This window comes from Anolis sagrei, chromosome 6 (assembly GCF_037176765.1).
Source record: "Anolis sagrei isolate rAnoSag1 chromosome 6, rAnoSag1.mat, whole genome shotgun sequence".
NCBI classification, from domain to species: domain Eukaryota; kingdom Metazoa; phylum Chordata; class Lepidosauria; order Squamata; family Dactyloidae; genus Anolis; species Anolis sagrei.
Window position 1 is genome coordinate 27,248,868 of NC_090026.1, and position 20,439 is coordinate 27,269,306.

The following is a 20,439-nucleotide window of genomic DNA, read 5'->3' on the forward strand; positions in this document are numbered from 1 at the left end:
AATTTTGACGGAAAGCGGCTCAAAATAAGATTTTTTTCTCCCCCTCCTCTCTTCCCATTTCGCTTGGGTTTCATTTTTTGAAAATTCTTCCTATAGTTTATTCCCATGACGTCAAAAGGAAAACGTAGCAGAGTGCTCCTTCTTTCTTTTCTTGTGGTTCTCGTTTTGTTTCTTTTCTTTTCTTTCTTTTTTTAAAAGTAATATAGCAGGTAGTTGGATACAGAAACAGCCCCATCTGTATAAAAAAAAGTCTCCAATGTAAAGGTAGAACAGTAGAAAAATAAGAAAAAGAAAAGGGAGTGGAAGAACGAAAGAAAGAAAAAAAAGGGGGGGGGAGGTCAGGCAGAGGGCCAAAGTAGTACCTTCTTCTGCAAAAGAAAATGAAGAGAACGTAAAAGGCTAAGTCGGTGAAAACCAAAGGTGTCTGCTAGGGGCTTAGCATCCAAGATCTGCCATGGTGGTGGAAAGATCTGTTTTTTTTTGTGTGGGGAAGTGGCTGGGGAAGGAGGAGCTTTTCCTCAACATTTCCGCCACTGCATGGACGGATTCACCGCCACCCTCCCACCATGTAAGTATTCCCCGTTGCCTGGGTCTGTTGGTCGTCATATCTGTGTCTCTTGGACATTCTCTTTCGAGCTGCTCTTGAACAAGAGAGGTTCATGGATGGAATTGAGCATGGGGTTCTTGGAGCCACAGGTAAGTGGCCCACCACCACTGTTGTTGTTGTAGTGGGCCTTGAAAGCAGCATAGTGATTGAGGTGGTCATGCTCGATGGCAGGAAGGGCCAAGTGGCTGTCGCCGGGCCCCCCAGCTGCGGCAGGCAGCTCATCCTCCACATTGATGATCTCAATGGTCCGCGTGGGCCCATGGTGCTTGTGCAGCTGGTGCTGTTTTCGGAGCTTGTAGAAAACAATCAGCATCACGGCAGCCATGAAGGTGATGGCCACAAAGCAGCCAATGATGATCTTGGTGGTTTTCATGACGTCGTCCAAGTCTTTCATACCACTCTCAGTTACATCGGTGATTGGGATGGTGAATGGTTTCTCGGTGCTACGGGTACTGCGTGGGGTTAGTGAAGTGGTGGAGTAGGTCATGCCCCAACCTTGCGATGGGGTTGGCCCAGGTTCTTTCTTGGTGGGAACAGATTCTTCTGGATTTGAATCCATGGTTTCCACAGTCACTGTGGTAAAGTATGTGTACCCTGTGGTGGCTGGATCCACAGCTGAGACATTGAGTGTAGCTGAAGCAGTCGTGTTGCCAGCTGAATTGGTCACCATGCAGGTGTATTGTCCTGTGTCCTGGACAGTAACATTGGTGAAGTTGAGCGTGCCATCATGGAGGACAGAGATGCGGACCCGATAGGAACCGTGAGTCATCAGCGTTCCATTAGGCGTCAGCCAATTGACTGATGTCATGGAGGTCCCTGTCCGGCATTTCAGCTCAGCCGCCATCCCCTCAGTCACATTAAGGTCAGTGGGAGGCTCTACTATAACTGGGGCATAGCAAGTGAAATGGCTTTGATCCAGCTCTCCAATATACCGCCCTTTGAGGTTTGGCGGGGCATGGCACCGGGCGCAGCAGGTCGTGTTGTTGGGCACTGTCTCCTTGAGCCACCAACTGAGCCACAACACATCGCAGTTGCAATGCCAAGGGTTATGGTTGAGGTGGACACGCTCCAGGCGGTGTAAAGGGGTGAAGAGATCATGTGGCAAAGACATCAAATTATTGTGGGAGAGATTGAGCTCCTCCAAAGACTTGAGGTCATCGAAGGCATTGCGTTCAATGGTGGCCACCTGGGCATGCATCAACCATAATTTGCGAAGGCTGGTTAGTCCTTGGAAAGAGCCTGGCCGGATCATGTCCAGGCGATTCCCAGACAGCTCCAGCTCCTCCAGCCGTACTAAGGCCGTCAAATTTGGGATGTCCTTAAGGTTGCACATGCCCAGGTTCAGGTAGCGCAGGTTGACCAACCCTTCAAAGGCTGCCTCTGAGATGTACTCCAGCTTCTTGAGCTCTCCAAGATCCAGGCGGCGCAAGGAAGGGACTCTGTTGAAGGCATAAGAAGGGATGCTTTCAATTGGGTTATTCCTCAGCCACAGCTCCCGCAACTTGGAGAGGTACTCAAAGGCCTGTGTGGGGACAGTGGTCAGCCGGTTGTCAAAGAGCTCCAGCGTGTTGAGATTGGGCAAGCCATTGAAGGCGCCAACCTCAATCTTACGGATAAGGTTCTTGCTGAGCTGCAAAATCTCAAGATGACGAAGGTGCTTGAAAGTGTCTGTCTTGATGACCTGGATATTGTTCTCCTGCAAGTTGAGGTACCGTGTGTTGATAGAAATGCTTTCCGGCACTTCCACCAGTTCCCGGCGTGTACAGATGACCCGGCTGGCTTGATTGCTGCAGGAACAAGCAGCTGGGCAAGAGGTTGGGGAGGCTCCACCCAAAACAAGCGGTGGCAGCCAAAGGAAGAAGAGGATGAGATGCTTCCAAACCATTCTAGAGATTCCAGGTGCCAGCAAAGGCTTGCGAGTGCAGCGGCGGATGGCCATGTCCAATGCTCATGCTTCAGTGAACAGCAGGGTGAGCACTCAGGTCTTTAGAAACTGGGAATAAGAAACAAAGAGAAAGAGAAGTGAGTCAGGATCTGATAGCAGAATTTGGGAGAAGGATCACAGTTAAAAGGATTAATTCTTGGGGGTCCTCTAATGAAATGAATTGGGATGTGTGATTCAACACATCAAAGGTCCCTTCTAGTCAACAGCCACAGCCCATCTCCTCCTTTTTCCTCAAGCCCAAGGCACATTTTCAATCCCTTCTCAGCTGATCCACTTTCTCACTGCTTCTGCTCCTCTTTCTCTTCTTCACCCTTCAACTTCCTTCCTGCTTTCCAACAATATTTCCCAGCCACATTTCCAAGTCATGATCCACCTCCTCAACCCACTCATTTGCTCTTCTCTGTACCCTCTCCTGCCAACACAATGCCACTCCTTAACTCCTTTCCCCACCTTCCACCAAGGGAGGGAAGGGCTTGTGCTATTGACTTTGGTTTATATGAAAGGGGTTTAAAATCTGGCTGAGATTTCATGGTGGGAAGGTGTGGAAGGCTGGGGTTGTCAGCAGAACTTCGAAAGAGAGACTGAGGGGCAGCAGAAGGCAAAGAGGCGGAATTAGTTAACCAGCAGTTACAAACTCGTAAACAATGATATCCACAAAAAAGAATTCCATGAGTTTTGGGGGTTCACAGTGAAATGACGTGAAAACTTAAGTTAGTTGTGACTAAATGACTAAATGAGAATTTCAGTGAGTTTCTTTGCCTGAGTCTGGACCCAACACTGGATAATTAGGATTGGTAATTCATTATCACATGATGTGATGAGGCAAAGAATTCAACATTCACAATAGCTATAAACACCCTACATGCTGGAAGAGTAACATTTAAAAGGAATTAGTTACATTTATAGTTAAAATGTAAGCCTTCAGTGAAGTTGGTTGCCTTTTAACTAGATTTCATTATCTTTAAAAGGAAACATACAAATGCTGTAAGCCACTGCCTTTTGCTACCAAACAATCAATCTCATTCTTATCTCTGCATAAGGCGGACGTATAAACTGAAATGCTGACCAAAATTTGAACCATGTGATAATCCTCTTTCATCAAAGAATTAACTAAAACGTTTCAGTTAAACCACAAAAGGAGTACGTTGATCCCTTGTTACATTATACTTGTAATATAATTTAGTTATTAGGGAAAGGAACTCACAAACAACTAGTAAGTACTACTTGTAACTAACTACTTCCCAGTTTTGTCTAGACCACCTAAAGCAGTGGTTATCAACCTTCCTAATGCCGCAGCCCCTTAATATACTTCCTCATGTTATGGTGACTCCCAACCATAAAATTATTTTTGTTTCTACTTCATCATTTTGCTACTGTTATGAATTGTAATGTAAATATGTGATACGCAAGATGTATTTTCATTCACTGGATCAAATTTTGCACAAATACCCGATAGGTCCAAATTTGAATATTGCTAGGGATTTGTCTCTTGGCTGTTGTAGTTGCTGGGACTTATATTTAACCTATAATCAAAGAGCAGTCTGAACTCCACCAACAATTGAATTGAACCAAACTTGGCACACAGAACTCCCATGACCAACAGCAATTACTGGAAGGGTTTGGTGGGCATTGACCTTGAGTTTTGGAGTTGTAGTTCACCTACATCCAGAGAGCACTGTGGACTCAAACAATGATCAATCTGGACCACACTTGGTAGGAATACTCAACATGCCCAAATGTGAACAAATGTGGAGTTTGGGGAAAATAGACCTTGACATTTGGGAGTTGTAGTTTCTGAGATTTACAGTCCACTTACAATCAAAGAGCATTCTGACCCCCACCAACAATAGAATAGGGCCAAACTTCCCACACATAACCCACATAAGCAACGGAAAATACTGTTTTCTGATGGTCTTTAGTGACCCCTCTCACACGCCCCTCACGACCCCCAGGTTGAGAATGCAGACTTAGAGCTTGGCGGGAGGGAACAAGGGAAGTTGTTGTTTTCATGCTTTACTAGTAAACTTCTAAAGGCATTTTGTGAAGTGACCAAGATGGCTTTTGATCAGATACAGCCAGTCATTCTTTCAATCAGCCTTGGATTTAATAAGCTGGCTTCTGGTCTCTCCAACATCTTGAATACAGACAAGGCTTCTTGAGCCAGGACTTTGTTGGTTTTAGCTTTGCTCTTATTTGCTTGTTTCAACACTGTCTTTTTTCATGATTGCATTAAAAACAACAACCACATACCAGGCCATAAGCCACCCTTGAAGGACTATTGGAACAACAAGCAGCATATACATGAGAAAGAGCATTACATTTTCACTGTGGTGCTTGTTTTGGCATTTGCTGCTTTTAATTGATCACAGTTTTCATTGATTGTTTTGAACTGTTTTTATTCTTTGACTCCTATAGATTTTTGTTGTGTTTAATTGCACATCACCCCCTGGAGCATTTTGCTCTAGAACTAGCCCATTTTAGGAGAAAGTACATTAAAGAAGAAATAGTAACTTCCGAGTGCTACAAACTGTCTGAAAGTAGAACAGACTGCCTTGGAAGATTTTGGACTGCCATCACTAATCTTCTAAACTGGCAGAGGGTAAATTAGATAATCTTTTACATCTATTCCAACTTTAGGATTCTGTGGATTTAGGAAGTATGTAAGTAAATAATATCTCCTTTTTCAAAAAGGCTGCATGTGCATCTACTCTTGTGTCCTTATCTTTCATTGAATACTGAGATATACTACTACAACTTCCATTTTGGACATGAATGGCTAAGCTAAGCAGTAGTGACTGAACCACAGATACTCAAGTATCGGAGATTCCTTGTGTGTTGGAGCACACAAGGAATCAGTGAGTGTGTGTGTCAACTGTAAAATAAGATGCATGAAGCTGATTGATCAGGCAATGCCCAGGGAGATAGCTGAGCCTGGGACTTTTTGATACTGTTACATTTTGTTCAGGTTTGAGCTATGCAAGTGCACAGAAAGAGAAGAAGAGAGAAGCAGACAGAGACAAATTTTGAAGTGTGCTCTCGCTTCATGAACTGCTGATGCAATTTATCCACATGGACAAAAGAAAGACAATTTTAAATCTCTCATAAAAGGACTTAATGTGAAATGATGCAACTTTATCACACTGTACATATGTTGTTCTGAAAGAAAAAGAGTAAACTTCTTGTTTTTTACTGTTCACCTGTGTGGCATATTTTCTTTCTCTGGCAAGGCAGTGTGTGGGCTAATCAAACCTCAACTACACGTGGTTCATTTTATGCTACATAGACTGCCATATAATCCAGTTTCTGAATGCATTTTAACTGCATTGAACTGGATTATATGGCAGTATAGACTCACATAATCAAGTTTAAAGTAGGTAATCTGCATTTTGAAACTGGATTATATGGCAGTGTAGATCCAGCCTCAGCTATGAAGAGACATGCCTGCTCAAGATCATCCCAGTTCCTGATTTTTCAAGAGTCAAAACCTGAGACAAACCCCTGGTCATGCCATTAAGGACTGTATAAAGCATATAAACTTTGCAGAACATGGGATAAGAATCATTTAATCTAGTCTACTGCAGAGCAGCATGGAGGGCAAGCCCTGGCATTACATCTGGAAAGAAAGGAACCACAGAAAGTAGAATCCGAGTAAATCTATAATCTATGAATCACTCTAGACTAGAGAGCATTTGCAACCAATTAATTTTCACTTGTAGCAAAATACTGTTCTAAGTGAATTAGAGATCTGCACCTAAGCCCTATGTTTTTACCTGGAGTTGAACCCATTAAAACTACAGAATTAGAACAGAATTAGATGATCCATAAAAAGCGGAAACTTAGGGCCACATCTGGCAGCTCAAGATGTGAATAATTTGAGCTTGTAACCTCATCTTAAGTGCCCTCTTTATTGAATCTCTCCGCTGTTTTCTCTTGCTGGTCCTAAAGATACACACACCCTTAAACGTATAGGATCAAGTGCCAATTAATTATTTGCTCTTGGGTTCTAGGTCACAGAACAGCAGACCTATCGACTAATTAATGGTTTTTAGTCTTCAGTTCATACATCCGAGATCTATTCTGCTGACCTTTAGAAGCCAATTTGTTAAAAACACACACATACAGCCCACTGTACAATTTCCTGAGGTTTTTAGTGGATTTTCATACAATCATCTATTTTAAGATAGTTTTCTTTGGTTGTATTTTAGCACTGAATATTGGAATGCTTTACTGCTAGGCAGTGGGTGGCTCTCCAAACAAAGGACAGAAAGAATGTTCTATATTATATGTTTTCTGTTCAAAAATGGGTCCTGCTGTTGGTCAGGAAATCCCCTTCAGAGAAAAAAAGCAGCAAGACTTTCACAGTTTTGTCTCTGTATTCATTTTTTTCTTTTTAAAAAGGATCCAAAGCCCATATCTTTCTATTTAGTGAAATCCTCCTGAACCCTTTAAACCAGTATGTGTAGACAAAGCTAGAGACAAAGGATATATTTACACAGTAGAATTAAGGCAGTTTAACATCACTTTGGTTGGTTGGTTGCATACTGCAAGACAGAATCAGCCGTCTACAGAGACATTGCCAGGGAACCCTCAGATGTGTTACTATCTTGTGGGGAGGCTTCTCTCATGTCCCTCAAAGGGACAGAGAGTTTCATCTTTGCTGACGACTGTGCCATCATTGCTCAAGCAGGGAGCTTTGAAATAGTTGAACAGAAGCTCTCCAAAGCTTTAGGTGCTCTTACTGCCTATTACAAGGAAAACCAGCTGATTCCTAATCCATCAAAAACACAGACATGTGCTTTTCATCTTAAGAACAGACAAGCACCTCGAACACTGAGGATTACCTGGGAAGGAATCCCACTGGAGCATTGCAGCACACCCAAATACTTGGGAGTCACTCTGGACCATGCTCCAACCTACAAGAAGCACTGACTATCAAGCAAAAATTGGGCGCTAGAAACAATATCATACGAAAGCTGACTGGCACAAATGGGGGATCACAACCAGACACAGTGAAGACATATACCCTTGCACTTTGCTACTCTGCTGCTGAATACGCATGTCCAGTATGTAATGCATCTCACCATGTTAAAACAGTGGATGTGGCTCTTAATGAGACATGCCACATTATTACAGGATGTCTATGCTGGATAAATTATACTGTTTAGCCAGTTTTGCACCACCTGATATCTGCCGGGAAGTAGCAGCCAGCAATGAAAGGACCAAGGCATTGTCTTCTCTGGCCCATCCTCTGTTCAGATATCAGCTAGCATGCCAATATCTTAAATCAAGAAACAGTTTCCTAAGATCTACAGAGATACTCACAGGAACACCTCAGCAAGCGAGAGTCCAAAAGTGGCAGGCTAAAACCCAGATCCTCAATCGGTGGTTGATACCAGATGAGATACTATCCTCTGGGCACACAGAAGACTGGGCAACTTGGAAGGAACAGACTGTGCTTTGGTACCACGAGATGCAGAGCCATTCTTAAGAAATGGGGCTACAAAGTGGAGTCCACGACATGCGAGTGTGGAGAAGAGCAAACCACAGACCACTTAGAACAATGCAGCTTGAGCCCTGCCACATGCAGAATGGAGGACCTTCTTACAAGGACACCAGAGCCACTTGAAGTTGTCAGTTTCTGGTCAAAGTAAATCTAGCAGAATGCCAAGTTTTTGACTTTGTTTGTGGTTTTCCATACATTATATTTGCATTCTCAACTTGCTTCTGACACGATAAATAAATTACATTGCACATTATCTTGCTTGTGGCTGTCTGTTATTTTCTTTTTTGAAAAAAAAAACCCATTGGATTAACAGGAGACTACCGTATCTCTTAAAACATTCCAATCTAAATGCCACTTTTAAAAGGGATGCAAAGGGTAGTGAGAGAAACCATTATTGATATAACTAGAAAAGGGATATTGTATCGTGTGGACATGCTTTCTTACAAAAAAAAAGTCCTCATAATAGAATAGGATATAGAGGAGAAAGAAGAAAGGAAGGAGACCATAAATAGAGGAACAACGTATTACATGTAATGTATTGCTTCCAAGCTGTTTTAGACTGAAAATCGCTTTTAATTTAATTTTTTATTTCTCATTCCCTTTCATAGTAGAATGTTAAAACCATAATACCCTCAAACGATATCCTAGCACGGTAGAACCATAATACCCTCAAACACACCAAAGCTACACTAGACATATAATACCATCAAACAATAAAACAAGTGTGTCTTTTAACTTTTACCCTCCTGTATTAAAATATGATCTGCTAGTAGTTAAACAACTTTGAAAAGCAGGGATGGGAAAGGTCTTGGAATCTGAGAACCAACCCTACAACCTGAATCCTGGGTGCCTTACTTTACATTTTATTATTATGTGGGGCTGGAATCCTATTTGGGAGGTATCTCTTCATAAAGGGACTTACATAGGTAGGAATCAAATAAATAAAGTATATGCTTTAGAGCATAGCTAACAAACTTTATTGATGTTCAATGGTCCTATTCTTGCTGGTGACACCATACCCACCCCCACAATTCCCTAGTATTATGGAGGTGGATATGCATCTCAGCTTCTTAGCTAAGTATGGTTGGCTCTCCACATTTGTGGGTTTAACTTTTGTGGATTTGATTCACAGATTTGATTAATCTGTGAATCACTATGTTCTCCATCATGACTTCCACTGATGGAGTCACCCTGGAGGATTTTTAAAAATCCTATTGAGAACCCTTTTTAAGGCATTTGTTGGTCTTCTATTATGATTCAATGGTCAACTTCTAGCAGAAACTGACTACTGAGTCACACTGGGGGACCTAGGGCCCATCCACATACTTTCTTTATCTCAGGAGCTCCCGGTTCAAAATGGCAGGTGGCCAAATGACGTCCCCTAAAAGCACAGGAGGAATTGCGACAAAGCACTAAAAACGCAAGATTTTCAGTCGCAGGAATATCCTGGTTTTGTCAGTAAAATGCAGATATTCGAATCTCTGTATCTTCCTACTCTCGGAAAATACAGAATATTTATAATGGTTTGTTGCCGGGTTATACATGTTATACTGCCTTTTCCTGTCCTTTGCTTCAATTCCCCCTGTTCATAGATTTTCCCAAGAGTGTAGATACCTTCCTTTGCATTAGTTTTGGGTGGAGCTTAAAATCCTCCCACAGACCAGTCTTATTTTGTCGATTCCTTTTCCTGTATAGAGCTCCTTTGCTGGATGCCTCCTTTTTTTTCTACAGCAGAGCTACTGTGATTTAGGCTTGGGATTGTCTGGTAATCCTAGGCCCAAGCAATTCAAACAGGCATTCTTAGCTGCTGCATTTAGCAGTATTACTATACCATCAGTCCAAAGGACCACAGAAGCTTTTGGCCAGCCTAAGCTTCACAGGAGAGAAGATTAAGACAGTTTGCAAGCAACAATTTATAAACCATCGCTTTGCACCAGAGGCAAAAAACTTTCAAAGATCCCAGAAAGATGACAGCAGCCAGCAAGATCTCCTTTTGTAATGTATTGTTTTAAGTTACCTTATGATAGTCCCGGGTGGAGATAACCCTTCATTTATCTTGTTTCAATAAACTCATTTGGTTATATTTTCACCTTGCCTTAAGTGCCTCTGTGTTAAAGGGTCTTAATCTTAAGAGAAGGTATACAGATAGACCTCGAGTAAAGCCAGACAATAGTTTTCCCAAATGCTCGGATGGGCCATCACACAAGTTGGTTCCTAACTGGTCATATCCTAAAAACATGGCAACAGTTGACTAGAGAGCAAAAACTTTATTCTGGCAAGAGAAACTTCGTTCTCCACACGTTTAATAATAAATAAATAAATAAATAAATAAATAATAAAACTTTATTTATATTCTGCTCTATCTCCCCGGAGGGACTCAGGGCGGATTCCAAACATAAAAGGCAAACATTCAATGCCTGAATACAAAACCAATACATTCATACTAACAAAATTTAACAACCCAACATATAAACATGAATTATGACTTAACAACTAAAATTAAATTTTAAAAAACGCAACCTGTTATAACAGACATAAGACAAAACATCAAACATCAAACAGAAGCATCGATTTCTCAGTACCTTGGGGCAAATAGATTTAATGATGTTTGTGACACACACAAAACGGTTTTACCGTGTAATCCACTTTTCCCATGTTTTTATTATAAAAACATGGGAGGAACAGACATGTATAACCCAGGAACATCGCTCCACTGTTCCCAGGCACAAGTACACAACCAAATCTGCCTGAACAGATGGCCATGCAGCCTCTGAATGTTAATATCATGATGAAGTTCTGTTCCTGGCTTGAAAGTGTCAGTTCCTGTTTAATAGTGAAGTCCTGACTTTAAAAGTAGTGGTCCCACTCCACAAATTTTGTGTGCCACAAACTTCATTACACATGTGGAAGACAAAGTTTATCTTGCTAGGACAATGTTTTCACTCTCTAGTCAACTTTCGCCATCTTTTCTGGATAAAAGCAATGAGGAAGAGTTATGTATGACCCAGGAACAAAACTCGTACAAACAATGTGCATATTCGCACCTGCACATTTAAAGGTTTTTTAAAAACCGCTGAAATTTCTGGCAGACATCCCGCAACAGGTCTGTGTGCAGATTTGCTCTCAGCTCCCGGGTTTTGTTTTGTTTTTTTGCCCCTCATAATTCTTTGAGAGGCTTTATCCCATATTTTTGCCCCTAGAGATTCATTGAGAGGCTTTACCCCATATTTTAAAACCCCCCAAAACCTTTTTAAATTATTGGGCTTTTCCACATGGTTTTGCACCTCCAACTCCTGCAAAAGTGAAGGATCTGCTTGTATGTAAAGGTTTGTTAAATAAAAGGTGCTACAGAATTCTAGCCAACATCATTATCACCTCCACTTCCCTTTTTGCTCTTTTGCTGTTCTAAAAGTAAAAACCATGCATATTTTATATTTTAAATATGTTTTAAATGTTTTCAACAGTTTTAAATCATGATTTTTAAATTCATACTGTTCCTGTGTTTATTTGGGGAGTCAATACGGAAAATTGCATTGGACACATTTTGTGTGTGTGTGTGTGTATCAGGAGTGACCTGAGAAGCTGCAAGTCGCTCCTGGTGTGAGAGAATTGGCCATCTGCAAGGATGTTGCCCAGGGGACGATCAGATGTTTTACCATCCTGTGGGAGGCTTCTCTCATGTCCCTGCATGGGGAGCTGGAGCTGACAGAGGGAGCTCATCCTCACTCTCCCCGGATTCGAACCTCTACCTTTCGGTCTTCGGTTCTGATGACACAAGGGTTTAACCCATTGCACCACCAAGGACTCCTGCATCAACTCTAGTTTATTATATATGGTTATCATGGTTTGCTCTGGGTGAACAGAAGGCAACTGGTAGATGGCGTTTGTTCTGTATCTCAAAAACTAGACAGGGGAAAACTGGTGTCATTTTTGGAATCAGCAGATAGGTCAGATATACCCAGAAACTGGTCTAACATGAGGCACCAAAATGTGTGTTGGCCAATGTAACTTGTACAGATTAATAGCAGCAATATTGTTGGGTTTTCGAGCTATATGGCCATGTTCTAGTCTCCTGATGTTTCACCTGCATCTATGGCAGGCATCCTCAGAGGGTGTGACCTCATAACCTCTGAGGATGCCTGCCATAGCTGCAGGCAAAACGTCAGGAGAGAATGCTTCTAGAACATGGCCATACAGCCCGAAAACCCTACAACAACCCAGTGATTCCAGCCATGAATGCCTTTGACAATACAGAAATATTGTTGTTACTATTTCCCCAACAATGTCTAGGAGAGTTGGGAGGAAAACCTCAGGCAGTTGCCTTTGTGGCCCAGCCTCTCTTTAAAGCTTGTGCTTAAAAAGTAGAATTATTCTTTTTCATCTGTTGCTTGGAAGTAGCTGGACTGCAGAAGGGAAGGGAGAAAGTTGGGTTAAAATGGGCTTGTGCTAACAGCTTTCAATAAACATGGCCTTTCGTCCAGCGGAAGGGCTTGCTTTGCTCAAGCAATTACATTCCGGACCCTGTTGGTCATGGGAGAAAAGGAAGGAGAAGGAGAGGGCAAAGTTGAAACATTCAAGAGCGGAGAATACATCTTTTGTTAAGGAGACCTGGAGCAAGCACAGGCAGCCAAGGCTGGGTCAAGATCTGCAGAAATGCAAGTGAGATCTTTGACAGAGTCAACAAGGAGGGAGAGAAGGAGAGACGGAGCCGGGTGGCAGGCAATTATGTTCTCTTCTGGAATATAAAGCCGCTGAGAACAAGCTGAGAAAGCTGGTGGCCGCTTTCTCTAAAAGGGCATGGGGATACGAGAAAGGGCCGTACGTGGCTGAGCCTCAAACCAAGCGAGCCACAGAGTGGGGCAGCACTCCCAATAAATGCAATTAGCCCAAAATAGAGTGGAACTCATCTCGATTTCGGAAAGGCACCTGCATGAATTCCAGCTACAGAATATTCTCTTGGTTATTCAGCTGTCTGTATTTATAATCCAATCTGAGCTGAGCTCCATCTTCAACGGTTGACCCATCAACTTTTGATTTTAAGCAGAGTTGGCCTTGCCATTTAGACAGACTGCCTCGGAGCAGCGCATTCTGGGGAATGTCAGGAAGGGCATCAAACTGTTAACAATTTAATTTGTTGTTTTATATCTTTACCGGCAGAGAAGGGAAGAAATGCTTGTGGGATTTTTCAGCCTCACGTGCCAAAATAACTTGGCTAGCTCCAAGTTCTACGCACTGTAAATTGGGCCTGATTTTAAGATTAGCTTTGTGACAGTTGTTGACATGGAATGGCACCGAGTGTTTCCAGATGACATGCAATGCCTTTTAGCACCTGATCACTGGCAGGAAATGGGATTCTGTGTCTGACAGCTGAAGGTTTGCTAGATTTTATATTTGACGCCTGTCAAAATAAAAAACATAAGAGATTTCAGCAAGTCTAGGGCTGCAAGCCTGTATGAAATCCCTTTGGGAGCAATTCCCACCGAATTCAGCCAGATTTGCTTCTGAATAATCATGCCTAGTTTTGCTCTCTTAAAGCACTTAGCAACAGAGATAAAATTTCACGTTCATATTTTGGAACTCTAATTGGAAATATCTCCAGCAAAAATGGATCCGACCTACAGAAATAGAGTTCTTTTTTTATTTGCAAAATGATTTACAAGGAGGTCACACAAAAGCTTCCAACCCTTGCTGTAGCACTGGCTAAAATGCAATTAGACCATGTTGACACCCATCTCCTCAATTACAATTTGGCCTAACAGGAGGCTATCTAATGACTCTTTTGATGGAGTCCTGCTGTCTGTGGATTGCACATTATCTTTTTATGGGTGCATCCGTACTTGATGGTTGCTGCTATTAATATAGCTCCATTGAAGGGCCCGGAGCTTTACAAGTGTTCAAGAGAACACAGGGCTTGCCCCAAGGATCTTACAATAATGCAATTATATGAGAAGCACGCCAACAGTTCAGCAGAATTTTCTCCAAAAATAAAAAAGTAGAGGCTTGAGGTCTTACAATCTAAATACAGTAGAGTCTTGCTTATCCAACCTAAACAGGCTGGCAGAACGTTGGAAAGTGAAAACATTGGATAATAAGGAGGGATTAAAGAAAAGCTGATTAAACATCAAACTACGTTATGATTTTACAAATTAAGCACCAAAACATCATGTTTTACAATGAATCGACAGGAAAAAGCAATTCTATACACGGCAATATTATATAGTAATTATTGTATTTACAAATTTATCACCAAAACATCGCAAAGTATTGTAACAGCTGTAGATCCCGGCGGGAAGCAGACTGTGTTGGATAATACAGAATGTTGGATGAGCGAAGATTGGATAAGCGAGACTCTACTGTATCAACAAAGAAAAAAGTACAAAAGAGAAATGGGACTCATTTTATAATATGATAACACTGAGCTATTGCAGTAAAGTGATATCAAACTGAATTTATTCTACAGCGGTGGTTCTTAACCTACCTAATGCTGTGACCCCTTAATCCAGTTCCTCATGTTGTAGTGACCCCTAACCATAACATTATTTTCGTTGCTACTTCATAACTGTAATTTTGCTACTGTTGTGAATGTAAATATCTGATATGCAGAATGTATTTTCATTCACTGGACCAAATTTGGCACGAATACCCAAGACACCGAATACTGGAAGGGTTGGCAGGGGATGGGATTGATTTTGTCATGTGGGAGTTGTAGTTGCTGGGATTTATAGTTAACCTACAATCAAAGAGCATTCTAAACTCCACCAACAATTGAATTGAACCAAACTTGGCACACTGAACTTCTATGACCAACAAAAAATACTGGAAGGGTTTGGTAGGCATTGAGCTTGAGTTTTGGAGTTGTAGTTCACCTACATCCTGAGAGCACTGTGGACTCAAACAACAATGGATCTGGACCAAACTTAGCATGAATACTCAATATGTCCAAATGTGAACACCTGTGGAGTTTGGGGAAAATAGACCTTAACATTTGGGAGTTGTAGTTGCTGGGATTTATAGTTCACCTACAATCAAAGTGTATTCTGAACTCTACCAACGATGGAATTGAACTAATCTTGGCACACAGAACTCCCATGACCAACAGAAAATACTGGAAGGGTTTGGTGGGCCTTGACCTTGAGTTTTAGCGTGCTAGTTCACCTACCTCCAGAGAGCAAGAGGAAAGCTTTTGGTGGGAGGATTTGCTGTCTGTTTCCAAAAAGTATGAGGCCAGGTAGAGATATCTTCAGCTTTCTCTGCCAAAGGGGTTCCCAAGACCATCGGAAATATATGTTTTCTGATGGTTTTTGGTGACCCCTCTGAAACCCCCCTTGCGACTCCCCCCGAGGGTCCCAACCCGCAGGCTGAGAAACACTGTTTTATAGTATAGATGTGCCCTAATTTAGGACAGCTTTGTGCTCAGACTTCAGCACCATCTTCAGAAGGAAATGAAAGCGGAAGGTGTATCATTGGTTAGCAATACAAAGCTTCTGGATGGGTTGGCTCTGGAATAAATACAATTATAAATTACTAAGAATCTGGACTGTTGCCCTTAGTATATCAAGAGAGTGCTCACTTTTCTTCCTGTAATTCGAGCTCCAAAGGTCAAGCTTACATTTTAAAGTAAATGAAGAGAATGGTTCAATAAATTAATGCACCATATATATTGTTATCTATTATATTTAGGATTGCTGGGTCAGAACTTGCACAGGACTGACATTTTGGGGCCAAAACATGAGGCTTAGGGACTTCTGCTGTCACAATACAGTTCTGGTAATGTAACACAGTTGTTGTTTTTTAAACAGCTCTTAGTGATGTCATTAAGCATGAGCCACAGTTGCTCAAAGCAGGCCATCTAAATTAAAAATCTGAATGAAAATGTCCACACACATTTCTCTGTGGGTGGCAATCCATCTTTCCTCTTTCACAGTCATTAAAGGCCTCCAAACCCTGGATATAGAATAGCATAATCCTTTGCACAGGACACAATATAAAATAATACACAATACCTCTGTAGCCCACATTTGGCTGCTTGGAAAAGGGACGGACAGAGCATGGTCAAGGGAAGGAGACGGTAATGATGGCAGATGATTTCCCTCTTCAGTCCTGATGAGATTAGAGCAGTCTAAATAGGATTTTTAAAAACAATCACTGGACTGTCCAGCATTTAAATGGGATGATCTGGGCAATAGGGATTATGGATTAGTAGTTAAACACTCTCTATGTGTGTGTGTGTGTGTGTGAGTGCGGGTACATGAGAGAGAGAATGCAATAGTCAATGCTTCTTAAGCTATCTGATATGAGGGATTGGTGAGATTTTTTTGCCATTGTGCCTGGGATTGGCATCACATTTGTGCCCATTGACACTTTATTTCTTTGGACTGGCAGCTAATAGTTTGTGATCTCATAGAATCATATAGTCGGAAGATACCACCAAAGCAGTCCAGTCCAGCCCCCTGCCATGCAGGAAAACACAATCAAAGCACTCCCAGCAGATGGCCATCAAGCCACTGTTTAAAAACCTCAAGAGATGGAGGCTCCATCACCATATTCCACTGCTGAACAGCTCTTAAGGTCTTCTTCCTAATGTTAGATGGAATTTGTTTTCCTGCAATTTGTATCCATTTCTCCATGTCCTAGTCTCTGGAGCAGTGGAAAAGAAGCTTGCACCCTCCTCAATATGGCATCCTTTAAAATATTTAAACATGGGTATCATGTCTCCTCTCAACCATCTCTTCTCCAAGCTAAACATACCCTGTGGCTCATATGGCTTGGTGGAGCCCCCGGTAGCGCAGTGGGTTAAACCCCTGTGCCGGAAGGACTGAAGATCGACAGGTCGCAGGTTCAAATCCGGGGAGAGGCAGATGAGCTCCCTCTATCAGCTCCAGCTCCTCATGCAGGGACACGAGAGAAGCCTCCCACAAGGATGTTAAAACATCAAATCATCCGGGCGTCCCCTGGGCAACGTCCTTGCAGACGGCCAATTCTCTCACACCAGAAGCGACTTGCAGTTTCTCAGGTCGCTCCTCACACGACAAAAAAATGGCTTGACTTCCAAAACTTTGATTGTTTTCCTTGCCCTTCTGTGGACACGTTCCATCTTGTCCATCTGCTTCCTGAATTGTGGTACCCAGAACTGGACACAGTATTCCAGGTGAGGCCTGACCACAGCAGAATAGAGTGAGGTCATTATTTCCCTCTATCTGTGTACTATACTGCTGTTGATACAGCCAAGAATTGCACTGGCTTTTTTTACCTGCTGCGTTATACTGTTGACTGATGTTCATCTTATGGTCTATAAAGACTCCTGGATCTCTTTCACGTGTACTGTTTCTAAGCCAGGTATCATCCATCCTCTATCTCTGCATTTCATTTTTTTTTGCCTACATGTGGCTCTCTCTCTCTCTCTCTCTCTCTCTCTCTCTATATATATATATATATTTCTCCCTGTTGAAATTTATTTTGTTAGATCAACACTTTGATTAACCCTGCTATAAATTCCCTTCCCATACATCATAGTTTGTAGCATCAACCTACAAACTATCTACAGACCCACTAAGAAAATCCAACATATGCTATGTTCAGCAAAGGACAAAAGGGATCCTCCCACCTCTGCAGGAGTCTACCGTATACCATGTAACTGTGGAGAAGTCTACATAGGGACCACCAAACGCAGCATTGCCCAAACATGAGTCAAGGGACATGAAAGGCACTGTAGACTACTTCAACCAGAGAAGTCAGCCATAGCAGAGCACCTGATGAACCAACCTGGACACAGCATATTATTTGAGAACACAGAAATGCTGGACCACTCTAACAACCACCATGTCAGGCTACACAGAGAAGACATTGAAAACCACAAGTTTGTGGACAATTTCAACAGGAAACTATGAAAATAAATAAAACCTGGCTACCAGTATTTAAAAAACCCTAAAACCAGGACGGTAAATAAAGAGCAACACTCAAAAAACGTGAATTCCAGACAAGAATTTATCAGGGCCGGCTAACACCTCCCAACAAAGGAACTCCCAGGCAGCAACCAACCGGGCTTTGAAGTTGCAAATCCATTCAATGCTAATCAAGGCGGCCAATTGCAACATTCATACTTGCCCCAAGCAGAAAATAGTTCTTCCACCCTGGACATTCCACAGATATATAAACCTCACTTTCCTAGTTTCCAACAAACCTCACAACCTCTGAGAATGCGTGCCATAGATGTGGGTGAAACGTCAGGAGAGAATGCTTCTGGAATTTGGCCATAAAGCATGGAAAACCCAAAACAACCCAAAAACATCACACTTTAGAAGAGGTTTTTTTTGGACTACAACTGCCAGGATCTCCCAGCCAGCATGTTCCTCTATAGCAGTGGTTCCCAACCTTTCTAATGCTGTGACCCCTTAATACAGTTCCTTAAGTTGTGGTGGCCCCCAACCATAAAATTATTTTGATGCTACTTCATAACTATTATGAATCGTAATGTAAATATACAATATGCAGGATGTATTTTCATTCACTGGACCAAATTTGGCACAAATACCCAATATGACAAAATTGGAATCCTGTCTTTATTGCCCCAGTGGTTTTTGAGTTCTGATGGTATCACAAACGGACATTACATTTTTATTTATATAGATATAAAAATGCTCTGTACATAATGAGTACCTTAAAAACAAAAGAACCAATGAACAAAATCACACTAAATTTGGCAACAAAACGTCTTACAACACAAGGAGTGACCATCACTCAAAAATTATGATTTTGTCATTTGAGAGTTGCTGGGATTTATAGTTCACCTACAATATATATATAAATTGTCTTTATTGCCCCAGTGGTTTTTCAGTTCTGATGGTATATATATATTCTGATATATATAAAAACCACTGGGGGAATTGACACCAAATTTGAACACAAGACACCAAACAACCCAATGTATGCCCTCCACTCAAAAAAATTGATTTTGTCATTTCGGAATGGTCTTTGCTGGGATTTATAGTTTACCTACAATCAAAGAGTATTCTGAAGTCTACCAATGATGGAATTGGGCCAAACTTACTTCACACAGGGCTCCCATGACCAACAGAAAAAACTGGTAGGGTTTGGTGGACATTGACCTTGAGTTTGGGAATTATAGTTCACCCACATCCAGAGAGCAATGTGGACTCAAACAATGATGGATCTGGACCAAACTTGGCACGAATATTCCATATGCACCAAATATGAACACAGATGGAGTTTACAACAGAAAATACTTAAGGCAATCCAGTCCAACTCTCTTCTCCAGGGCAAGAAAATGTAATCAGAGCCCTCCTAACAAAGAGCCATCCAGTCATAAATATAGATAGATAGATAGATAGATAGATATGATTCTCTCTCACACACACAGATATAGTATCATAGATTTGAAGGAGACCCTTAAAGAAGGACTATGATATGTTGCATATTCCAGAGTAGGCAAACTCTCCACATCAACACTGACAAAGAAACAACAAGAAATACTGTTTACTCACAAGCATAAAGGAATTACATATATTAGAAACCAACACTTTCTCATTACTTTATTTTCCAGATCACTAGACTGGGCCACAGCAACACGTAGCAGGGGACAGCTAGTATATAGATAAGATATGTTATGCGTACTTGCACTATGTGTCTGAATTAGTGGTGGTGGGGGGGGGGGGAACATATTTGGCTCCCACTCTGGAACATATAAACGCACACAGGCTGCTCACCCACTCCAAACCCTTAACTGAGCTGCTATCTGAAACAGATTTCAGCACAGGCTGGTTTGGTAAAAGCACAAAGGCAGTTAAGGAAGGCAGGAGCTCAGCTGTGTGGTTGTCAAGACATACTAGTAAAAACAGGGTAGAAGAGGGTGTATTATAGTGAGAGAAAACCTGGGTAAACAACACAAAAAGCAGAGGGGGAAAATGCAAAGGCAGATGAAAGCAGAGGAATGAAAGCAGAATCCATAAGAGCAGAAGAGTGGGGGAAGCACCGTACAAACAAGATCTGAAGAAGGGGTGGCATAAAGAGACACTCGTTTAAGGTCTCCCATAAATTTCTGTGAGATTATGAACATCAGAACAGTTCGGAAAGGAAGGGTCCGTCAGGAAGGTGAAAATCTGGAGATGCTGCAAAGCAAAGGGAAGGTTTGCTTTGCAAGTGTGAGCTGCAGAGGGTCAACAGGCATTAAAGCAAAAGCTTGGGGGAGAGTGTTGGTACAGAAGGATGTGGCAGGAAAAAGGTGAACAAGGCCACATTTCGAATAAAGACACAAAGAACCCAGCCAGATCTTGGCCTGCCAGTGTCTGCACTGTGGTTTTATTTATGTGTTCATTTTTATTTATTGCCCTGCATACCACAAGGGCTCGGGGAAGGTTAATGGCATTG

The 20,439-nt window shown here is 41.9% G+C and overlaps 1 protein-coding gene across 2 annotated transcripts in view; it reads right to left on the reverse strand.

The window, feature by feature from the left end:
* Nucleotides 1-506: 506 nt before the first annotated feature.
* The window catches only part of LRRC4B (leucine rich repeat containing 4B), a 208,473-nt gene continuing 188,540 nt past the window's right edge, over nucleotides 507-20,439 (reverse strand). For both annotated transcript variants that reach the window (XM_060780699.2, XM_060780700.2), the window contains exon 2: nucleotides 507-2,600. In XM_060780699.2, coding sequence (XP_060636682.2) covers nucleotides 603-2,546 — 1,944 coding nt within the window. In that variant the 5' untranslated portion in view covers nucleotides 2,547-2,600 and the 3' untranslated portion in view covers nucleotides 507-602. The remainder of the gene's footprint in view (nucleotides 2,601-20,439) is intronic.